Source organism: Pyrgilauda ruficollis, unplaced genomic scaffold (genome assembly GCF_017590135.1).
Source record: "Pyrgilauda ruficollis isolate IOZ18807 unplaced genomic scaffold, ASM1759013v1 scaffold3, whole genome shotgun sequence".
NCBI classification, from domain to species: domain Eukaryota; kingdom Metazoa; phylum Chordata; class Aves; order Passeriformes; family Passeridae; genus Pyrgilauda; species Pyrgilauda ruficollis.
The window spans coordinates 17,220,435-17,244,558 of record NW_024524377.1 but is presented as its reverse complement, the minus strand read 5'-3'; the positions used below and the strand labels follow the sequence as shown (position 1 = coordinate 17,244,558).

Here is a 24,124-nt window from a genome sequence, read left to right as displayed (position 1 = left end):
CAATTGTTGGAAGTAATGCTACTCCATTAGCTCTAGAGCTGTTTCTAGAACATCTTTCCTCTCTTCAGTAGCTCCAATATACTGAGGACGTTTTGTCTTTTCACCACAACTCTTTTCGACAGCTTTTACATTAGTAATTTCTGCTGATGTTCATTTCAAACCACAACTTAAACTCACCTCCTTTAATGAGGATTTTGAGTTAAATGGAAATGGAATATATGGAATATATGCAGACAGCTGTATGATTGAGCTCTTTATCCTGAAATCAAGCATGAATGCTTGCTAATACACAGATTTTGCATTATATTGAGCATATAAGCCTGCTTTCCTGTGCAGTACTGTGCAGATTAGGTTGGCCTATCTCCCTTTGAACACATGGCAAGAATAGTAGGTACAGTTTTAGAGCTATGTGTTTCCATCAGCAATCTTCTGCTTCCTGTTTGAGGTCAGAATTGTCACTGATGCACATTTACTATGACTGTCTACTGACAAAGTATGTTATATTATGTTGTCTATAACTTTAGTATTTGGCCATTCATTTATCTGGCTGCCCCAGGTATTGTCTAGTTTTATGGTGGCTTGACAAAGCCTGTGAGTTATTTTTAATAGATTATTATAAAGAGAAGAGTACAGAAAATGCTTTCTGCTTCCATAGGCATGTTTGCTTTAAAAGTGTGTAAGAACCACAGTTACAATGAAAGTAGAATACTTGACCACATCACCTAATATTCTGGATTGGGTTTTGATTTTCTTCCTCAGTTTTTATGTCTTGTCAGTATTTAAATCCCTGTTTTCTCATTCTTCTTTTTCCTACTTCCAGGCTATTAGTGTTGTCAAAATAAAACAAAGGTTTTCTTAATGCTCAGGTGTCTTCCCTTGTGCATGAGTAAAGCCTGTGTTTGATTTTTCCTTTCACAGCTGTGCGACAGTTTCTGCTGTTTTCATCACAAACGGCAGTGCGGGGAATTCCATTCAATCTCTCCACCCAGGAAGATGTGATCATACCTGTAACAGGGAGCCCTTCATACTTTGTTGGAATTGACTTCTCTGCTCAGGATGACACAATTTTTTTTTCAGACACAAGTAAAGACATGATCTATAAACAGAAAACTGATGGTTCAGGTGAGAATCATGCTTGAGAATTGCAGAGTAATTATGGTAAGGAGACTGTAATATATATTTTTCTAAAAAAAATAGTTTAAAGTCACATTATGAGATATACAGATAAATCTCAGTGTGACCCCAGTAACCTGGAAAATTTTCTCAAAAATGTTTGTACAATTCATATTAAGCTTGTTGAATTCTCTTGTTGTTTGACAAACTTGCTGAATGTATTTGGGAATGAACTATTTTTAGTACTTCTCACAACTGGTATTTGCCCTCACCAGTCTGTTTATGCAGACAAGTATGCTGTTCACTAGTATGAAACTATGTGTTTCTATTCTAATTTCCCTATCTGGAGAGTAGGATGTTTTCTATGATACTGTAGTACAGAAAAAAGATTAACTTTGTGAGATTTTTGGAAATCCTATTTATGCTAGTGTAAAGAATGTTTCTCTCTAATTTATAATGATGATCAAATGTTAGCATATAGTCTTCTGAACTTGCTTGCTGCCTTGGGTCAGGTTAATGGTAGACTGCAGCTGACCATTACTATGCAAAGAGTAGGTAAAGTCTGGCTATTGAGCGAGGTGTCGTTACTGCACTGACTTTACTGACCTTCATTTGTAAAACTCTCAGTGTAAACTTAGTGACAGAATTTTCTCTGACCTTTGGCTAGTCTTTATTTCCCCTCTTTTCCAGTTGTGCTTGTGGACATGCACCTTCTTGGTCTAGAGCAAAGGGCACCCCTCCCTCCCCTTGGTTATTGGTCTTTATATTAAGTAGCACAGAGGTAGCATTTTTACCAAGGGGAACCACAAGTTTTGTCAATAGAATACTGCACTGATGTTATTTCTCCTGTTCCTAAACATTTGCAATCATTATGTGTGTTATAAATTCTAGGAAGAGAGATCTTGACTGCTAATAGAGTGGAAAGTGTTGAAGATTTAGCTTTTGACTGGATCTCAAAGAACCTCTACTGGACAGATCCTCGATACAGGAGCATTAGTGTGATGAGGCTGGCAGATAAATCCAGGAGAGCTATTGTTCAGAATTTAAATAATCCTCGTTCTATAGTGGTTCATCCTGTTATTGGGTAAGTTTAGATTCTCATTTTAAACTATATGTACAAATTCATGATTTAAACAGATTTAAACATCTGGTTCTGGGTTTTTGCTCTTTTCAAAATACCATCTCTTTTCAGTTGTCTTGCCTTTATTTCATTTGTTTTATTCCAGCCTAGGATTCAGCATTCAGAGGAAAGGGCATGGTGAGAGAAATTCCACATGACAGAAGCACTCAAAAGAACTCTCTTTAAAAGCACTATGCCTTTTTCATTTTACTCCTGTTCATTGATAAAAAGGCAAAAGAACTTGGTTTCTTTGTGTCACTCACAAAGCTATTTCTCATAGTTGAAAGATGGAGTTTGCTAAGTTATTTTTAATATACTTTCAATTCCCAGACTGCTAGCATTGGTTCTGTAGTTTTATCTCTCTAAGTTTCTTTATTTGAACCATATGGGATACTACTGTCTGTAGTATTTGATGATGTCCTGGATTACAGACCTTAAAACATGTGACTCCATATACAAAATAAAGCCCTGCTTTTTTTTTGATGGAAATGCTTACTTTCAAATTCCATACTCTGTGTTCTTTGCCAATGCCAAGGCAGTGTTTCTTTCACAGCATAGTTTGGCTTCATAATGTTGTACTACTGAATTTCTTGATTCTTGGATACTGATTTTTCATGAGTAACCAAATACTCTATTTTGAAAGTCATCTCATAATAATAATCTTGAACCTGGATCCTTGGATATCCCAACATTTTTTGTTTGCTGCTTTATAAAATTATTTAATATTAACTTCAACTCTTTGACTGTAATCATAAGTTAAATGGATCAGGAGAAAATTCTTTGCAGCATTCATGTGGAAGATGCATTTTTGATTGCATCTATTTCTCTATCAGTAATTACACAAGAACCTTAACAATTTTAACAAAGTAATGATATTTTATATCTAAAGGACCAAAATACTTCCAAAGATTCTGGTGGTTGTATACAGGATAAATACAAATTGTTGATACTACTGCTAATTGAGGAGAGTGACAACACAAAATGGTATTTTTTTAAGTTATGTGAAGGATGTGATACAAAGAAAAGTGTTAATCCGCTTTCAAATGTTTGTTCTGTTTAATCACATTATATAATTTAGTTTATGTGTCTTCTGACATGTGTCCTTTCAGGTATATATTCTGGACAGATTGGTTCCGTCCGGCAAAAGTCATGAGGGCCTGGAGCGATGGATCCCATGCCTTGCCAATTGTCAATACAACGCTAGGCTGGCCCAATGGCCTCGCCATTGACTGGAGGTGAGGGCAACACAGAAGACAGAGAGGCTTTTTTGAGCAAACATGTTACTTCCTTTAAACTGTTAGGGAGTAAAAATAAAGGAATGATGTCAGATTGCGTGCACTGGCACTCTTTTCTTGAAGACCTTATCTTCCAATTGGTTGAAAAGCCTTAAAATGTAGGGTTTTCTCAGAATCCCTCCCCACACAGCCCAATAGCTCATTGTAGCTTGAATATTATTATGTAAGAAAATTCTAGTGCTTTGTAATGGACATTATGTCACTTAAAAAAATATAACATTTTCATTATTTCTAGTTCTCTGAGGTTGTACTGGGTGGATGCTTTTTTTGATAAAATTGAGCACAGCACCTTTGATGGGCTGGACAGACGGACTCTTGAACATATTACTCAGATGACTCACCCATTTGGCCTTACAATTTTTGGAGGTAAGTCTGGCACTGAAAAATATTATCTATCATTATCACAAATTTTTATTTTCATATGGTTATCTGTGAGTTTGTGCCATAAATTGACAGAGATTTTGTAATACTGGTTTTCCCAAAAAGCACTCTTGAACGTTTCTACCAAAAATATGTATTTAGTAGTTCTTGCTTGTTTTTAGAACTGGTTTTATGTATATTTATTTTTAAATAGTTTTAGATAGGTCAGGTAATTAATGTAGTGCAACAAATCAGATATGCTGTACTAATTATAGCTTCCAAGGTGAGCTATTCATGCTGAACAGACAAAGTGAATTACCACTCCAGAGATAGTCAACACTTCAGGATTTCTAATAATTATATGTAAAGTTTATTACTGAATTTATGTTGTGTCTGAAGAAAGATGTCAGTATGTGACCCTTTTTCATCGTGTATAAAAATATCTTCAAAAATGCTCTAAAATTTTCTGTGAAGTAGTTTTTAATGAATTACTTAAAATTGCCTTGGAATTTGTAATTCTAGTTGGGTTTGCTATGTGTCAATTTCAGTAAAATTTGAGAAGGCTTCCCTAAGTTATGTCTGCCTGTGACTGAAGGCTCACTTTGCAGCATTTTAAGTGGTGAAGGTCCTTTTGTCTTTTTCATGAAACAATTATGAAAAATGGTTAAATTTTCATGAAAAGTCTTCTAAGGTTTTTTTATGATACTTGATCTTTTATGCCATACCTATATAATATGTTAAATATTTTTCAAAACAGGTTATGCCTATTTCACTGACTGGAGACTTGGTGGAATAGTTCGAGTAAGGAAGTCTGATGGAGGAGAAATGACTATTATTCGGAGGGGCATTAGTAACATTATGCATGTTAAAGCATACGACGCTCATTCCCAAATAGGTGAGCCCCTTTCTTCTGCAGAGGAAGGATGTGAAATAGGGAATAAGAGACAAAATGTCAGGACAGCAGATTTCCAGTTTCAATTCTATGAATGGCTTCACTGAATCATAAGTGACATGCACAGGAGGCAGCACAGGCACTTACAATCACATGTTGTTTATTTCTAGTTGTTTAAATCCATTGTTTTATTGCATCCAGTCACTGCTTTGTGACTGGATGCAATTTCCCTCTACCCCTCCTGTTACTGTACTTAACAACTGAACAAAATTAAATTATTCCATTGTGTTTTATGCAATTGTATCACCAACTACAACTTCGTATTTCTCCTTTTCTGGTAGAAGTTTTATTTAAACTGAATTATTTATTTTTTGGAATTGGGTAAATGTTTATTAATCAAATTACTATTCTTCAAGTAACTACTATGTATAAATCAGTAATTTTTTCTTATTTTCTTATTTTCTCGAATTCTGTGTGGTTGTATGATCTAAGCCAAGGATTTGGTATTGTAGTTAATTTTGTGAAACAGCCAATACACTCATCAAACATGATAAAATCTAAGGTTCACTGACTACTTGGTATCAAAAGATTGGATCTGGTCTCACAGCCTTGATCAGACAGAGGTTCTCTTTTGTGGTAGTATACTTATTTCCAGACAGTTGCTGAGTATTGTCAGAAAATTGGATGAAATTTAATAGTATGTTTTCGTCTTCCATAAACATTTATGTCAGGAGGAGTATACGGAATACAACACTTCTTTTATGTTACTGCTACTCTTGCTGTCAATGAGCTTGACCTTATTGTGCAGTGTATGCAAAACCAGGACTTGCTACAGCACTTTTTTTTACAGTTATTGTGCACTTTTAATAGTTCCCAAGATGTTATCTGTAGTGTGTGCATTGATCTTCTCTATCACTATTTAAGGCTCCAACTACTGTAATAGAGGAACAAATCCCAATGGAGACTGCAGCCATTTCTGCTTCCCAGTACCAAACTTTCAGAGAGTTTGTGGGTGTCCTTATGGCATGAAGCTGGCTCCAAATCAACTCACATGCGTTGAAGATCCATCCAATGAGCCACCCACTCTGCAGTGTGGCTCTTACTCATTTTCCTGTGGCAATGGAAGATGTGTGCCTCGATACTATCAGTGTGATGGTGTTGATGACTGCCATGATAACAGTGATGAACAAAACTGTGGTTCTTTAAGTAAGTAATACTTCAGTTGGTGTTCCTTGTTTGCAGTTCAGGAAATTCAATGAGTCAGTATGGCTTCATTGGAATAAGCTCCAATTTTTTAGGGTTGCATCTGTGAATAAATCCTGACATCTTCCTGGGAAATTAGTTACTTTGGAATTTACTTGGAATATAATTAGTTACTTTGGAAATTATATCATAGTAATATAGGATTCAGTACAAGCCAGCTAAACAATGCATGAAAATATTAATGTCTTGCTATTTTAAAAATTCAATTTACAGAGTAACAAAAATTTATTTTCTACAGAAAAATGTTGTCTTCTTATTTTTTTGTAAATTTTGAAAGATATTGGAATATCAATAGCTTATCTAATTTGGATGCATGGAGAGGAACAAGCCATCTTAGTAAAGATGAAGACACTTAAAAAATAGCACCATAAGAAAAATAACAAAACCATATATATTGCCTAACCTTCCTCTAAGATTAAAGCAGCACCTTTTATTTCACTTAACATCAGAATATAAGATTTGGTTTTTGTAATATTTGGGCAATGCTGATCTGTTTGTTACATCTGGATTTTAACAGTTAAGTAAATTAAAAGCACGTTGGTTCATGTCCTGGTTTTACACTAAAGTGTCTCACACAAAGTATTTTGTTTTTCAAGTAAATTGAGAGAACAGTGGGATAATAACAGTTGATAAGGCATGGAAGAGAGAATAAGATACTGAAGATATCAAAGAGGCGTTTATGACATATCTGGTGCTTCTTCAGAGTTAATTATTTTAAATCATGAACAAGAAAATAGGACAGAGTAGTAAAATGTGCTCCTTAATGCACAGGACTAACTAGTATGACTGAGGTGTAAACTGTATCTTATTAATGGGCCATTTTAGAATAACTAGAATATCTCTTGGGGAAAAGTATAAAGCAAATGGTTACTAGAAGAAGTTCCTTTTCTTGTTCTTTAGATTGTTGTGGAGTGCTTAACTGTTTAATTTTTTATTGCTTCTTGCAGTTTAAATAAGCTTGTAAGTATTCTGTTCAGTTCTGTAGCATGTTGCATAACAGACATTTTAATTCTAAGCAATGTGCACTTTAGAATTTGATGCATATTTTAGTACATTCTCTAAGTGTAGTGAATGTACTGATAACTGTTGCAGGAAAGGCAAGTTTTGGAGATCTTTATAAAGACTTTTTTTTTTTTTTATTCAGACAATACTTGTGCTTCTTCAGCTTTTACCTGTGCCAGCGGACAGTGTATTCCGGGTCGCTGGCATTGTGATAAACATATTGACTGTTTTGATGGCAGTGATGAATTGCATTGTCCTACACAAGAACCCTCTTCATGCCCTGCAACCCAGTTTACCTGTGATAATAGAAGATGTGTTCCAAGAATCTGGCTGTGTGATACTGATAATGACTGTGGTGATGGCTCAGATGAAAAAAACTGCAGTGAGTATCATGACTATCTGTTGTTTTTATAGTCAACTGTACATATCTTTATAGATATATCTGTTGGTATAAGGATGATAAATGAAATTGGGAAAAAAGGACTAGTATCTAATTTAGACTGATATTTTGTAGTCCTTAGATGTGGAAAACTTGTCTAATTTGAAGTTCCAGGGCCAGGTAGAATGCAGAGAAATACTTAAAAAATTTAAAAGGGGCAAATGTGATAATCGTAATCATGGTGTTGCATAACGTCATATACAGTAATTAGCAAAAAGCAGTTAAAGCTGAGATGTTCTAAACACCTACTTCATGAGTGATCTCACTGATGGCTAATGGTGTAGCCAGCTAACCTAGGCTGGAAGTTTTTACCAGAAGTAAGATAGAAGATTTTTTAATATACTTTCTTTTGGGTTATTTACCACTACGTGGAATCTTTTGTTTATTTTCCGTGAGCCCAAGCCTACATATAAATGAAAAATTACCTGATATTAATTTATTAGTACTTATAATTTATATGATTGCTAGTTGCTGTATTATATGCTGCAAGTTAGGGATAATGTTTTTCTACTTTCTCAGCAATATGCTGATTTCAAAAGAGAGGAAAGAAACACATTTACATTTATTGTCATTCTTAATAGCTTTCACAGGTACTTGTGAACCCAGGCAATTCCAGTGTCCAGACCATCGCTGTATTGACCCATTCTATGTCTGTGATGGAGACAAAGATTGTATAGATGGTGCTGATGAGCGTGGCTGCAGTAAGTGTAACTTTCTTTGTTGAATGCCTCTTTATTGTTTCCTCACACTTGCCCCCAAAGGAGTCTTTGGTGATCTCATATTACCAGCTCCAAGACAGCAGAATGCATAATAAACCTATCCATAAATTAATCCTGTTTGTAATGCTTTTGATCTCTGGGCTGCTTGTGGAGGGCCGAAATCTGTTTCCTCTCTTTTCTGTGGATTACAAAGTCACTGCATTTTCTGTGCCTCAGGGAAATTATGGTCTTCAGTGGAATTGATACCATATCAGACTTAAGCACCTGTAGGAAAAATCTGATGCCATCTAGCTTTGTAAAATAAATAAATAAATAACATTCAATATTTTTAAATTTTGTAGTATATAACTGCAGTGCCACGGAGTTTAAATGTCTAAGTGGAGACCAGTGTATCAGCACCTACTACCAGTGTGATGGCGTTTTTGACTGTAACGATCACTCAGACGAGGCTGACTGCCGTAAGTATATTGGTGCTGAAAGAAAGACTTCAGTTATTGAGTGATGCTTCTGGAAATTTCCTTTAATCTGTTATGTCAAATACTCTCCTTGAAATCTTAATATTCTTTTCAGGAAAACTTGTCTTAATGTCATTTTCCTGAGCAGGAATTTCAAGCAGAGGTTCCAGTGCAAGAATATAATAGAATCATAGAATGGCATGGGTTGGGAGGAACCTTAAAAATCGTCTAATTTCAACCCCCCTGCCATGGGCAGAGATATCTTTCACTAGACCAGGTTGCTCAAAGCCCCACCCCATCTGGTCTTGAACACTTCCGGGGATATGGCATCCACACTTTCTCTGGAAAACCTGTTCCAGTGCCTCACCATCCTCACTGTAAAGAATTTATTCCTGATATCTAATCTAAATCTGTTTTCTTTCAGTTTGAAGCCATTCCTCTTTGTCCTGTAACTACATGCCCTTGTAAAAATTTTCTCCCCATCTTTCAGTATCTGAAGGGAGCCTATAAGAAAGGCCACAATTACATCACCCCTAAGCTTACTCTTTTCCAGGCTGAACAATTTCAATTCTTTTAGTCTTTTCTTATAGGAGAGGTGCTTCATCCCTCTAATCATATTGGAGTAGACTAAGCAGATTATGCTGGCAAGAATAGGTGGTCCAAGCAAAGAGGACAGTTTGCATTCCTTTTGGCTATAACATTTTGTTTTACTTGGCATTTCAGTCTCAGGATTTTAAAGTAAAATAAAGTCTATTAATCTGAAAAACCTGGTATTCATGAGAATTAGATTGAAACTTTTGTTGAGTAATTTTTTACACTTAAATTAGTTAAAATGCTACAGCACAGGGTGGTGAAAGAGAAACTGATTATTTGTAGCTTTGGACAGGTACATAGGTATAAATATGTGTTTGCTCAAAGTATAACAATAATTTAATTGCCTTGTTGACCACATTATAAAGTAGAAGTTAAATTAGTCACATTTTGAAATGTCATGTAGATTGACTGACTGTGAATCTGTGGCCTGATCTAAAAGCAACACATTTCTTGATAGCACTGTAACTAGTTATATAAGAGATGAACTGAACATAGTGGTTTTGCTTCTCTGTCTAAAATTGAAATCGCTTCTGAGCTGTTGAATGTCACTTTTCTAGCTACAAGACCACCAGGGATGTGCCACCAGAATGAATTCCAGTGTCAATCAGATGGAAGTTGTGTTCCTGATAACTGGGAATGTGATGGCCATGCTGATTGTGCAGATGGCTCAGATGAACATCACAGGTGTCCTGCCAGAACGTGTCCTCCGTCGCTTTTCCGCTGTGATAATGGCAACTGTGTGTATCGAGCGTGGATCTGTGATGGTGATAACGACTGCAGGGATATGAGCGATGAGAGAGATTGTCCGACTCAGCCTTTCCGGTGCCCCAGCTGGCAGTGGCAGTGTCCAGGGCACAGTATCTGTGTGAATCTCAGCAAAGTATGTGATAATTCTGCTGATTGTCCTAATGGAGCTGATGAATCCCCATTGTGCAGTAAGTTACTCTTCAAGTATCTACTGTAGACTATGTCATGTCTTCAGAAAGAAATGGAATATTCAGCATGCTCTATTTAGTGTCACAATGTTTCTGGCAGAAATGTGAGCACAATGTAATTTGAGCTCAAATTTCTAAGTGGAACTTGCTTTCAGTGAAAAGATGCTACAATTATGACTGAGGAATTCATCTGCTATGTCCAATCGTGTGCTCTGAATTCCAGTGTGACTCCCACTGACTTTAGATTCTTATATAACATGGGAATGAACGTTGTATTCCTGGACACATTCACTAAAGCATAGCATGCTTTATATTCAGATGAAATGTGATTCAGTCCTTAATATTCTCTTTTAAATTTTTAACTTCAAGAATCATTATCAAAATCAAGAAGTTAATTTGTAGCAAAAATTTGTATTTATATTGATTATGAATTGATTTAAACATAATCTTTTTCTTTCCTTCTTTTCTCCTTCTTCTCTTTAATCAATGCACATTCTCAGATGAACCCCAGCCAGGTATGATTATAAACTATTTTAAATTATTATTTATACAGCTTTAGGATTGGAGTGGTACAGAAAATTTTCATATATTTCTAGCTATTTTTGAAAAAGTTGTTGTATATACTTAGCCTTCTGTTTGGCATTTGATGGGATTCAGTACATACGGTGTTGTTTCTTGCCTTAATGTGCACGGTGTATGTTGTATTTTGTATAAGGACCACAGTCCATTCTCAAGCTGCATAACTGACGATTCTGCAGTTGTTTTAGTAGCAGGCTTTGGCTAATAATGCAATTGTAAAGACTTAAATTTATCATAGGAAGCATTTATTGACTATTTGTTTATCTCTTTCCGCAACCCAACTTCAGATCAGGAAAGCTGTTCTGACAATAATGCTGGCTGCACTCATGAATGTATTCAAGGACCTTTTGGAGCTCAGTGTACCTGTCCTATTGGATACCAGCTTGCAAATGACTCCAAGACCTGTGAAGATATTAATGAATGTGACCCTCCAGGCTTTTGTAGTCAGCACTGTTACAATGAGAGAGGATCTTTTAGGTGTTACTGTGATGAAGGATACATTCTAGAAGCTAATGGGAGGATTTGTAAAGCAGCAGGTGAGAAATTGATGTCAGTCTAAGAATGACAGCAGTGCCTGAAAACTGTCCAGCTTTGTCTCTCAGTTTGAAAGACAGATGTCTGCTGAGGAAGGTGGGAACCTCCCTTGTAATGGAAAATATGACCTCCTTCCCTCCGAATTGTTATAATTTTGAAATTAAGGGGCTTTCAGGCAAAGATATGGGAAAAGGAATAGCAGTTCTTTATTAATATATATACACATGTAGATACGTATAACAAGACGAAGAGCCAACAACTCTGGCAGCAGCAGCAGCAGCAGCAGAGCCCCGTGGCCGCCTTCTCCCGCTGCGGGCGCTTCCCCTTCCGTGCAGTTCCGGTCTCGGCCGGCAGGGGCGCTGCTGGCTCCGGCCCGGCAGGGCGGGTGCGCTGGTTCCCCTGCGCCGGCAGGGGGCGCTGTGGCGCGAGCTCGGCCGCGTCTCCCTCATGGGGCAGTGGCGGCAGCTGGATGGAGAATTGGGCTGCAGCGGGAACCTCGGGGCGGCAGCTGGAACCCCAGAGTAGCAAAGGAAACTCCACAGCTGTAGCAGGAGCAGCAGGGGTTTCCCGGCAGGCAGGGGTGCCGGGTTAGAGTGTAGCGAAAACCCGGAGTAGTGGCAGAAAAACGACAGGGCTGGGCAGCGGCAGCCTGGCTCCGTGCAGCCTGGTGAGGCTCCTTTGGAGGGGCCTCAGGGTCCAGGGTTTTCCCCTGAGGCACTCTGGTAGATGGTGAGGGTCCTTTCTAGCAAGGTAGAGTGTCAATAAGGTGCCAGTCCAACTGCTGCTCTTACGAGCAGAGGCTCACCCACAGTAAGGAAGAAGCAGTACAGGGCTGGGCGATGGCAGTGGCAACAGCTCGACCGACTGTCCAATGCTGACAGCAAGAGCAAGAACAGTCCAGCCCAGCCCCTCACCCTCCAGCCAGAATCTGGTATTGCTGCCCTTCCCGAGAGAATGCCCCTCAGCTAGGCAGTGCAGCCAGCTGCACTCATCCCCTATCTCCTTGGCTATGTCCTTAGTGTCTCTCTTAAGAGTCATTGTTGTCTCATAGCAACAAATGGGAGAAAATTCCCTGAGAGAAAGCAACTAAAGGAAAAATCCTAACCCCCAACACTTTGGTTATGATATTTTTCTCTTTTAAAAGACTTAATGTAAACAGCCATTTAGAGCTGTTCATAGGAGATGACCTTGAAAATTAAGACTGTCAGCTGTAGTGTTAATTAGAAACTAATATTACATTGAATTAGTGTATTTAAATGAACACTGTTATTTTTAGCCTGCAATGGTCAAAAAGAATGTTTTGAAGAAAAGCAATGTGAAAGGCTTGTAAGCCATAGGTCAAAATTAACTGTTCATAAAATGAAATGCTTACGAATTTAAATGCTTACGAAATGGAGCAGACATCACTGGTACAGCCTGGATGCCAGTTGGTCTCTGTCTCTTTCATAGTACACTGACAGGGCAGAGAAGCCATAAACCCAGTGGAATTTGTCTCTACAGGTTTCCTGGTTTAGGGATTTACTCAGGTTGTGGAAGATCCTTGCATTTTCCCTGCACTTAAGCTTGGCTGTTACTAATAGCGAGTTTCTTGTACTTTGCTGTCTTTATGGTTGCTACTCTTCAGTTGTTTTTCAGCATTTTATCTGTGCAACCTAATTACAGCAATCTATGGCTTTCCTGTAATCTGTTTCTTCTCCCTTGTTCCCACATGGTCTAAAGGTGGAAAAAAGAGAAGGTGAGTTACAAAGGAGGGAGACCAGGCTGAGTAGATTAATTGGAGGTGCCAAAAACTTTGGGAGTTCAATTGGGAGTGGGAGATGAAAGAGGTTTATGGAGGAATGAGTGTTGGATGTCAGCAGCAAACTGGTTAGACAGCAAACTGGTTAGACACTGGGGAATGGGATCTAAGGTCCAGATAGGAGACTGGAAGGGAAATCTGTAAAAAGAGTTATGGAGAAAAGCCAAGGTAGATTTAAAAGTCAGGATGGACAGACTGGATATCTTGGCCTGAGAACTGATTTGAATTTGTCCTTTCAATATGTATGTCTAGGTTCTACATTTTTGATGCTATAAAGTCATGTTAAATTACTCAGTGTTTCTTTTTCTCCCATTTACTTTTGAATAGCTCATTGGTTTATTTTAATTTCTATTCCTCTGACAGAATCTGGGAATCTTCTTTTGCTGGTGGCAAGTCGTAATCAAATCGTTGTGGATAACATCACTTCTCAGTCACACAGTATTTATTCTCTGGTTCGGGATGGCACAAATATTGTGGCTATTGATTTTGATTCAATCACAGATCGTATCTTTTGGTCTGATACAACACAGGATAAGATTTGGAGTGCATATCAAAATGGGACTGACCGCAAAATAGTAAGTTTTGCTGAGTAAGTTTTCTTGTCTTTTATGGAGACAAAATGAAGACACTGTATCTTCAGTTAACGAAGGGGGAGAGAGAAATCCAAATATAGTAAGAAGAGACATAACAGAGACAAAGTGAAACAACTTTGTAGATGCTAAGCTAACATTTCATATAGCTGTTCAAAAAAGGAAACTGAGTGCTTTCAAGAAACCATTTTTTAAACATAAAAATATAAACTGGTTTTCCTGTTAGTAAATTTGAACTTCTTCAATAGACCTGCTGGAGTTAGTAGGAGTGTTTGGGTTTATGCTTTGCCACCATTTTGGTTATGTACATTGTGATTCATTCTGCATAATAGACCTAGAAGATATTGAAAACTTGGTTCATCATTTTCCATATCTATAGAAATGCAAAGGGTAAAATTTAATATAATCTTTTTTTTCCTCCCCCCCACCTGCTTTTGTGTCATTGAACAGGTGTTTGACAGTGGTGTCACTGTGACTGAGAGTATAGCAGTGGATTGGGTGGGTCGTAACCTTTACTGGACTGACTTCGTTCTGGAAACAATTGAAGTCTCCAAAATGGATGGGAGCCACAGGACTGTGCTGATCAGTGAAAATATAACAAACCCAAGAGGACTAGTGTTAGATCCCAGATCTGAGTAAGATTTTTCAAACTTTTTTTTATTAAGATGCTTATTTTATGATGTAACTATTAAAATTTAAGACATGCCCAGATTGTATTGGAATTATAAATAAGTGGAAGAGACAACTTAAAACAATTGTTTTAAGTTGTAAAGTAATTAATTAAGCAAGTAATTGTAGTGTGTTTGCAGAGTTGATTAATATTTCAAGTCATGAAGTAAATACTGGTGACAGATTGCTCTGTTTCAGTGTAACAAGATGGCTTTTTACCTATAAAAGATTTTTCTACATTTGCTTCTGAGTTAAGAAGTATTAATTCAAAATTATGATGTATCTCTTCAGTTGGTGGTATACCACAAACTTAATGTGATTTCATGTCATATGCCTACCTTCATAGTTCCAGTCTGAAATAATTATCTAGATTGTGTTGTTATCACAAAAGCACCTTCCCATTTCAGACAGCAAGTGGTATAGAGTTAATGTGATGATTTGAACTGTTCATGTACAAAATTTTACTCTTTTTTTGAGGTTTTCAATGCCTTGAACTCTGTTTACTGCTAGTTTCAGTGCTGTTAACATTATCAATGCATACCTGTTAGAGTAAAAGCCTGTATTAAATTATTATGTAGCAGCTGGAGAATGAGATTATAATCAACATTAAAAACCAGTGACACCAGTAGCTTCCATATGCTGCTATTATTGACAAATAGAAACAGCAGTAGAAGTATTGAAAGAATTTTTATAACAGAAATTACTGTAATACCTTCAGTAAGCATGTTGCTAAAATAAATTATTTCAGTATCATTATGTAGTACTGTTCATAGAAAGATTGCTTCTACTTTTTGGCTAATGACTCTTTATGTAATGTTTCTCTATAGGCAGCTAGATTTTTTTCCCAGATTGCTAACCATGAGTTATTTTTTCAGTGCTCATGTAATGTTCTGGACGGACTGGGGCCAAAACCCTCGCATTGAAAAAGCCAGCATGGATGGCAAAATGCGCACAGTGATTATTAATAATAAAATCTACTGGCCCAATGGACTTTCCATTGATTACCCAAATAAACTTCTCTATTTTGCTGATGCTTATCTTGATTATATTGATTTCTGTGATTACAATGGAAACAACAGGCGACAGGTGGTTGCAAGTGATCTGGTAAGACATTAATAAAAACCCGTTGTTTTCCTGTGTCCCTGCTGATAGTACTTAAAAATATTTTATCATTGTCATAGACTTGGGTGTATTTTTCTTCAAAATTATTGAGTGAAGCAGATGTGAAGTATTTTATCTGCTTCCTGCTGCTGGAAAAAGAGAAATTGCCAATCCTGTTCAGTCTCTCAGGAGATCTTCAGCAGAGTCTGGAGCTGCATGTAGACTTGGTGCTTTATAACATTCTCATCTGTTCTGTCTGTATGTATGAAATCTGAAGGTGACATCTAACACTGCTGCTACTAGGTGGTGCATTTTCTGTAGGCAAATATAGTAAAGAAAGCCTGAAGAAACTTTTCCTGTCTTTTGTGAGTGATTATTACTACTATTCTTGACAGCAGTGGAGGGTTTTGTGCTATGACTTGTGTGCAGCAGCTCCATCAAGACCATCTCTCTTACAGTCTATGTCCCAGTGAAGTGCTGCTGACAGCTTGTAACACTGTCCTTGTACCAACACAATAGTGCAGATGTTCAGCTGGCACACAGAAACTGTATCAGTAACCATGTGAATGTTTTCAATAATTGATTCTTGGGGCTTTTACTTTTGACTGGAGAGACAATTAGTGTGATATAGGAGACAAGGCAATCTTTCCACTCCTGGTTGTCTGAAATCTAGATACTCCACCTTCTTTGATCCTCTGGTAAATTTTAGGGGAGCTTATCAAGAATGCAGATTCTTGACAGGTCCATAATTCTCACTAGACATTTCCTCTTGTGCTTTTGAAAATCTACAATTAGTTGCCTCTTTTTCTGTGGGTTCTGCCCAAAATAGCTAGACTGCTGTGTTAATTCCTCATTCTCTTCAGCTCACAGGGTCTGTATAGCATTCCAGCTTTAAAAAGTATCTATTTTCCTCATTATTAATGTATTGTTTTTAGACAGTACATGATACTCCATTTTTTTTCCTGAAAAATGTCTTTTGATACACAGTTGCTTCATTATTTATTTATTTAAAGTTATGCTCACCTCTGTTATTACTTCATTGCAAAGCTTTACATCTGCAAATCTCCAGAAGTAAATTGGTAATCAACCTTGCCTTTTCAGATATTGCAGCATCCACATGGTCTAACTGTTTTTGAAGATTTTGTGTACTGGAGTGACCGCTATACTAATCGAGTAATTCGGGCCAATAAATGGCATGGAGGAAACCAGACAGTTATGATTTATAACATTCACCAGCCATTGGGTCTTGTGGCAGTCCATCCAGTAAAGCAGCCTAATGGTAAGTTCATCAAAACAACTTTGGTAATTGGAGAAATAGGCATGCAGTAATGTCATTCATTGGAACACCAAGAATCAGTATTTTCAGCAAATAGGTTGGGTTAAAACAAGCAAATAATTCATATTATTGAGTTGCAGCTGTTCAATCTGGTGCTAGGGAAGGTATCCACCTAGGCAGCATTTCAGGATAATAAAAATTTCAGAGAATAACAAGGAGGTAGTATGTGCCATTTTCTTGCATTTTATTCTGAATGTTTTTACAAGACAATTGAAGCATTTTTGGAAAGCATTTTAATTAAAAAAAAATCTCTCTGTGGCATACTAGATTCAGCTTCTTGTGCAGTAATAATTCTTTTTGAAAAGATTACTGTCATCAAATTCCTCTGAAAGTACTTCTACATTATTTTAGTCAGAAACAATTATTTTTAGTTAGAAACAATAATGATAAATAATCCCCTTCATTGCATTAAATATTCTCTCTGAGATCTTGTGCAGGTGATCTCTTGCAGCTTAAAGACTAAAAAAACCCTACATTATTTCTGTTAGGTAGAGATCTCTCATATCAGACTTTTTTGTTATTTCATGGCATGACTTGAAGAGTGGGGAGCATATTGATATGAATATTATCTTTCAGCTTTAGTTGTATTTCTTGTGTATGGAATGTTTCCAGCTAATAAATATTACTTTTTTTTTTTTTTTGCTTGAAATACACCCCCATGCCAGGGAAGGTGGAGACTTCCCTGAGTATCTGAGTAAGGCACTAGTACTTTTGGATCACTTTTTTTTTGGACCAAATGCTTCCTCAGACATGTTCAGAACTATAGCCACCTATTCTCACTGTAAATTGTTCAGTTAGCAGGGCATAGCATTAATTGATTAATCATAATTATGGTTTGAGAGGTTTTATTTTAAAACCCAAGGTTTAAAAAAAAATTATATCCCTGGAGAACTTTTTCTTCTTTTTCTTCATTGTATTTAGTACATTATATAATTTTTCATTCTGAATTATTCTATTGTACTTTATGTGGCCAGGCAAAAAAAGGAGGGAATAGAGTACTTGAAGAATAGCAAAACATACTGATGTTGACAAATGAAGAAATAATTACATGCTGATTGAAATTCCAGATGCAGTAATAAAACTGTCGTCCACACTCCTATTTTGTAAACCATTGCATCTTACACTAACCAGAGTTTAGATTTTTTTATACTGATGACATGAGCAATTTTCTTACAGTTTTAGTTCTGCGTTTATGCCATTATTTTATTGTCATGTTAATTTGTTTTCAGCTCTTGTTAGTTTTTATATTAGTAACAATTGTGTAAATTCCTGGAACTTCTAAGCTTTTTAGAGTAAGGTCTGCTGCCATTCCTAAGGATGTACTAAAAATCTGATTTTTGTTTTCTTATGAAGATTACTCATTCTGAAAAATCTTCACCAGCAAGTTTGTGGAGGTGGTTTAGGTTGAATTTTAGTGTATAGTAATAATAGCAGTCAGGAGAGATTTTCAGTGTCTTCTTTATTACATTTTACAACTTTTGATTCACAGTTTCAAAGTGAGCTAAGAAATTTGGCGTTGAATTCCCACTATCTTTGAGTCAGACATTGCAACTATTTTGTCTTTAGTTTGTCCAAGAAGTTTCAGCAAATAATTTAAATTCCCCATCTAGAAGGGTTATTGCAATCAAGGACTGCAAATCCCACAGGTTTCCCCATGCAATTAAGAAAAGTTTGAAATAGAATTTGAAAGTTTTTTTTGTGATGCAGAAAAGTTACAAAGATCACTATGATAATGCACAGGTTTTCCGTGGAAAATGGTATCCTGTCACAAGTATATTGTATTGCTTGTGGTTCTTAGAAATAATTTCATTATTTTAATTTTAAAGAAATAGCAAAACTGTCTTAGTTCTGGGTTAATGTCAGTAGCAATGAGAATATTCTCTATAGTTGCTTATATTGTTGTAGCTGCTCATAGTTCCTTTCTTATTTTCAGGTATTAATTCCTGTGCATCGTCCCCCTGTAGCCACCTCTGCTTACTTTCTTCATCTGGACCACTTTTTTTTTCCTGTGCTTGCCCTTCAGGATGGATCCTTTCTCCTGATGACAGGAACTGCATGAGAGGTAGGGCAGTATTAATGAGATGATAAAAAAGACCTGATATTGTCAAATCCATCCCTCTCCCAGGCGAAATGCATACTTGTGTGGGCTGCTGCTCATGAAATCAGTTTGGGCCACTCCAGACAGACTTCATTTAGGACACATGGAATATACTTGGCCTAAAGGTTTGGGAAAGAGCTGAATCAGAGATTCAGATTCTTCATTTGGGGAAAGTGGGTGAAATTGGTTTTCTTATAAGCACTTTAAAGAAGCCACACTTTAGAATTTCTCACCACATGGAATGTCTGGCTGTTGAAATACATATTGAAGGAGCTTAGTATCAGTTAAAAATAAAAACATGCTGTGGCAGATCATTGTGTTCATTTTAAGTGTTCAGCTTGAAAGCAGGGGTTGTAATTGTAAGAGTGTCATGATGCAGGACTAGAAGGCACTTCCTTGGTCGCTGAAGTTTTTTTCTTTGTTGCCCTTGACTTCGAATATATGTTGCCTTCTACCAGTCAAGCTCCAGTTTTAGATTAATCTGGGTTCTTGCCCCTAAAATTCACAATTTGAACCTCACAATTTTGATATTTGGAAAACTAGTTTTCTGTTCAAATATAGTCTTTCCCCATTTTATGAGCATTTCTGATGCTATTTTTGTCTTTCACAATAAATAGCACGAGTAGTTGTCCTTTAGCACTGGTAGGTTTTGTTTTATATATATTTGAAGTGACTGTCACATTCTTTCTCAGCCTGTATTTTGCTAAGAAGTAATTAATGATCTTTTGGTTTCCTCTAATCAGGCGAGATGTTCTTCCAGCTACTCAGGACTGGCTTCAGCCTATCTGAATTAATGCATTTTGAAATTCAGATCAAAATTTCTCATCTGCAGCTTTTCCCCTCTCCATTGTAAAAAGTAGCTTGCCAAATGCAGAAGGTCTAGAAACACAGCCTAAAATTACATATGATTACATGTGATGCAGCTGTAACAGAACTAAGCTTTGCAAACAAAACTTCATATCAAAAAGTACCACTGAATTTTCTTTGGATAGTCCACAGATCTCAGCAATTTGTAAAAGTCATATAGCCAGTTCATTTAAAAAGAAGTCACAAAAATTCAAATCAGTGGTAAGCAATTTGTGACTAGAAATGTTACCACATTGCTTTTGTCAGATGAAGCATTCATTATTAATTTTTCCATCAATTGTACAGATATTAAGTGTGCTTTGGTGCCTCTCTATATAGGAGGCTTCAAATAACTGAAATTTAATTGAAATTATCTTGGGGATGAGCTAGCACTAGAAATATGTCAGTCAAAAGACCCTTTTCTTTTAAAACTATTTAAATGTTAAAGACCAATATCACATTCTTTTCCTTCTTGATACTTGGCAATTTGCTTTTTAAAGGGCTGTATTGCATTCACGTGTTTCTTAGTCAGCAGCAAGGGAATTACCAATTTATATAATCTGAAATGGAGTGTAAATTTGTTTAATCTATTACAAAAAAGAGGGATTCTTTTAGAAATCGACACTGTTTTATCATGTACAGGCTTATAGAGGGATCATGATAAAAGAAACGTGATGAAGCACATGTATGTGTAGAGGTTGACCCAATTTGCCACTGAATTGAGCTATTGACATTTCTTATCTCTATTTTTCACATGTTGCAAATTTCCCTGTGTCTGCTTTGGTACAGCTGTGGCCCTTTTATTGACATAAATGTTCTGTAAGAGAGAAATAGCACTATCTTTCTGTGAAGCGCAATTCTTTTAAACTATATGGGTTTATTTTTTTCTATTTGGATTTAATTTATACAGTTAAAACAGTATATAGAAAATATATACAGATTTGGGTAATTAAAATAAATGTATTTGCTGAAGGTCAGTATACCAGAAAAAGTTATAAAAAGTATACTGATTCTTGTAATCGTAAAACATTTTAATAATTGCTAATGATTAATTGTCCCTGCCAATGGCAGAAAGGGTGGAACTAGATGATCTTTAAGGTCCTTTAAGGTCTCTTCCAACTTAGGCTGTTTTATGATTATATTACACAAATAGGCATTTGTCATTTCTTTTCTAATATTTACTGTTTTCCTTATCCTTGCTGTCATTGTTTAATAAGCCAGCAAAATTTTTCAGAAGAAAGACTGAACTGAGCTGCATGTGTTTGATTGCCCAGTGTCTCTACAAGCAGTGATGTTGCTGGTCTTTGCTTACTTTCTTTGCATGTTAAATACTACCAACTTCATTGATTCTAGGATTGCACCATTTTTGTCTTTATATAAGATGAAGAAAACTTGCCTTTGAACTTATTTTTTTTTAAACCATGTTTCAGGATGATATAAAAGATGGTAATGCAGCAAGCTGTTGGAAACAATAGAATTTGTGTATATTAAAATATTGTATTAACATGGTATATTTGCATATTTAATATAACAATACACTAATATTATATGGACTGTAATTTTTCTTGTAAATTCTATTAGGTTTAATAATTGTAGAAGTTATATTAATGCCAATCTGATGAAGCTACATTGGTTTTTATGTCTCTATAGCTCAATGAATTTGCCTGTTTTCTATCACAAGAATGAGGAATCATCAGATTGTATAGATTTGCAAGTGTAAAACTTGAAGTAGTAAGTCAGATTTGACAAATACTTCTAGAAGCCAGAGAGAAGTATGGAGAATAATTTTTGAGAGGTGCAGTGATGCTGTGTTTTGTGGCTTTTCATGCCAGAATTTTTACTGCAAAAATTTATATAAATGTGTTAAGCAGCCAGTAAAGAAAATCACAATCAAACCAATGAAGCAAGTCTTTGATCTATTGTAAAAGAGGAAATGGGTTACTACAGCAGCCCAGTTCCTTGTTAAATGGCAGCTTGTGCTTGTGGGAAGAAGAGGCTAGGATTTGTTCTCCAAAGAGCAAAGCACAAGGAAGAGGAGAGAGAATCTGTGTTCAGGAGATTCTCTTCCCCTAGTCCCTAGCAGATGAGAAATGCAGTTGCTGACTCTTAATCTGCAGCTCTTTGATGCATTTTCTCAGATCACCTGATGCATTGTCTTTTGTTAATAAGATTTAAGCATAAGGGTACAAGTTTACCTAAAAGTAAATATACCATAAGTGAGTATGTCTGTTCCCTTAGGGATTAAACAAGGAAACAGAACTGCAGTTATATTTTGTAATAATGATCAGCAGTTGCCGCTGTGATGTTGTTCCATGGTCCTGCTTAATATGCATTAGAACCTATCACAGGCAGGTTCTGCAGAATCCTCAGAGCTTTGGCTGGTTCCCCTTCTCAGAGATTTGAAAAAAGCAGCTTAGAGCAGCTGCACAAATATCCTTTTATCTGGCAGTGAGTGATCCTGTCTTATTTACTTCCTTCTGCTCAGAATTTGCATTGTGATTGCACAGTGCTGAAACTTAAAATGTTACAGCACTTTAAATAACTGGTAACTGTGCTCCTGGTGAGGGAACAAACCTTTATGTAAGTGGTTTCAAAACATCACCATTCTCAGCATCAGGGAACTTTTGGGAGGGGGAAAGGTATCATAATGCCTTTTTCTTGACCACAAGCAACTCTGAATTAGTCTTTGTTTTCACAGTTGAACACCCTTTCCTTATTGCTGTAAGAGATAATATAATTTACGGAATTTCTCTGAACCCTGAGGAGAAGACAAATGATGCTATGGTTCCAATAGCAGGAGTTCAAAACGGTGTTGATGTTGACTTTGATGACTCTGAACAGATGATTTATTGGGTTGAAAATCCAGTAAGTTACTATTTGTGTTCAAAATGTGCACTAAATTAAAACCTTTTATATTTTTGAAATGTGCTTTGGACTGAAGTAGGTTAGCTTTTTTTTGTTGTTGTTTGGTTTGGGTTTTTTTGTTGTTTGGTTTGTGTTTTTTGGGGGGGTTGGTTTTTTTGGGGTTTTTGGGTTTATTTAGGTTTTTAACATTTTTTTCTTATTTGATTGGTTGTTTTCCTAGGACAAGTAAAGAAGCTTCATCTCTTTTGTAAAGCAGTTCTTATTTTTGTCAGCAGAGACATCTGATTAGTGTTTTTTTTTGGCTCGGAGGCATGAACAGGGAAGATTGGAGAGCACTGACAGACCCACACTCTCGGCTCTGCTGTGCTGTAGTCGACTCTCTCTGCTCTCTTGACTTGGGAGTCAATTCTGCAAACACAGCCAGAGCACTTCTCCATGGGAGCAGTGCACTGGACACAGTGACACTTAGCATTAGAATGAATGTATGTGCATTTAGTCTGAGCACTTAATGAACTATCATAGAGAAGCATCTCTTTCTTTAAGTAGAAAATGGTTGCAAACTCACAATAATTTCCAGCTAGCACATGTGAGGCTTATAGATTTAAGAATGAATTTGAACTAATTTTTAATAGTTAATTATAATTGTTTGACTAATTACTTTTATTGCTGGTCATGAACTAAGAAACTATATGTGTTCTATAAGGCTAACTTGTCACAAAAAACAAAAGACAAAAAAATGCATAATTTTTGTGAACACTTCAAAAGGAAAATATCTGTGGTCATCTGTGAGACAGCTGTGATAGGAAACTACTGATTCTGCAATATGTCTTCACTCTTGGAAACTTAAAAACAATTCTTTTTGTCAAGAAAAGCAATAACTAGGTCTTGGAGAAGTATGATGGTATGAAGTATGATAAGGAGATTTCTGTAATTATGTTTTAACAGAAACAATTCACACAAAACTTGTTATGTTTCATCCACACAAGATTTTTGCTTTTTTCCCCAACCTGCTTTCTTTACATTTTGCAGCTCTGAAGTAAATACAATTTTTAAAATAATTAAAGTGTATTCTGTGCCACTAATAAAGAAATTACAACTTGTTTAATTATTTGTTCTTTTAGAGTTAGAATATTTAGTTCAATGAAGTATTTAAATAGACCCATTTAAGCAAATCTTTGCCTGAGAAACTACTTAAGTACTTGGGAATCTGTTTCACCTTCCTTGCAGTCTGAAAAAATATTATTGACAGATGTCAGCCAGCAGATACAGCTGACATGTACAATAGTGTAGGAGGTCAAGGATTGATACATCCATTAACAGCAAGTTAAGTCCTGGCAAGTGGAATGGCAGGTGCCTTCGCAGGGCAAGTGTTAGGTCTGCTTTAGGTGGGTCTTGACAAAGCCTGACAAATGTGTGCCTCTGGGCTGTGCCCCCCAGCTGTATCCCTGACCTGCAGGCCTCAGGCTTCTATTGCTCCCAAACAGAGCTGGAATGCCTGTGTCAGTCATGGATCACCCTCTG

At 36.5% G+C, this 24,124-nt stretch overlaps 1 protein-coding gene across 1 annotated transcript in view; it reads left to right on the top strand.

The window, feature by feature from the left end:
- LRP2 (LDL receptor related protein 2) overlaps positions 1–24,124 on the top strand; it is a 114,229-nt gene that overhangs the window by 40,901 nt on the left and 49,204 nt on the right. The window contains exons 16-32 of the mRNA XM_041473093.1: positions 919–1,122; positions 2,005–2,197; positions 3,343–3,468; positions 3,764–3,894; positions 4,646–4,783; positions 5,705–5,986; positions 7,188–7,427; positions 8,066–8,185; positions 8,545–8,661; positions 9,810–10,187; positions 11,054–11,302; positions 13,462–13,673; positions 14,139–14,323; positions 15,233–15,461; positions 16,560–16,737; positions 18,728–18,856; positions 22,437–22,603. Coding sequence (XP_041329027.1) covers positions 919–1,122; positions 2,005–2,197; positions 3,343–3,468; positions 3,764–3,894; positions 4,646–4,783; positions 5,705–5,986; positions 7,188–7,427; positions 8,066–8,185; positions 8,545–8,661; positions 9,810–10,187; positions 11,054–11,302; positions 13,462–13,673; positions 14,139–14,323; positions 15,233–15,461; positions 16,560–16,737; positions 18,728–18,856; positions 22,437–22,603 — 3,278 coding nt within the window. The remainder of the gene's footprint in view (positions 1–918; positions 1,123–2,004; positions 2,198–3,342; positions 3,469–3,763; positions 3,895–4,645; positions 4,784–5,704; positions 5,987–7,187; positions 7,428–8,065; positions 8,186–8,544; positions 8,662–9,809; positions 10,188–11,053; positions 11,303–13,461; positions 13,674–14,138; positions 14,324–15,232; positions 15,462–16,559; positions 16,738–18,727; positions 18,857–22,436; positions 22,604–24,124) is intronic.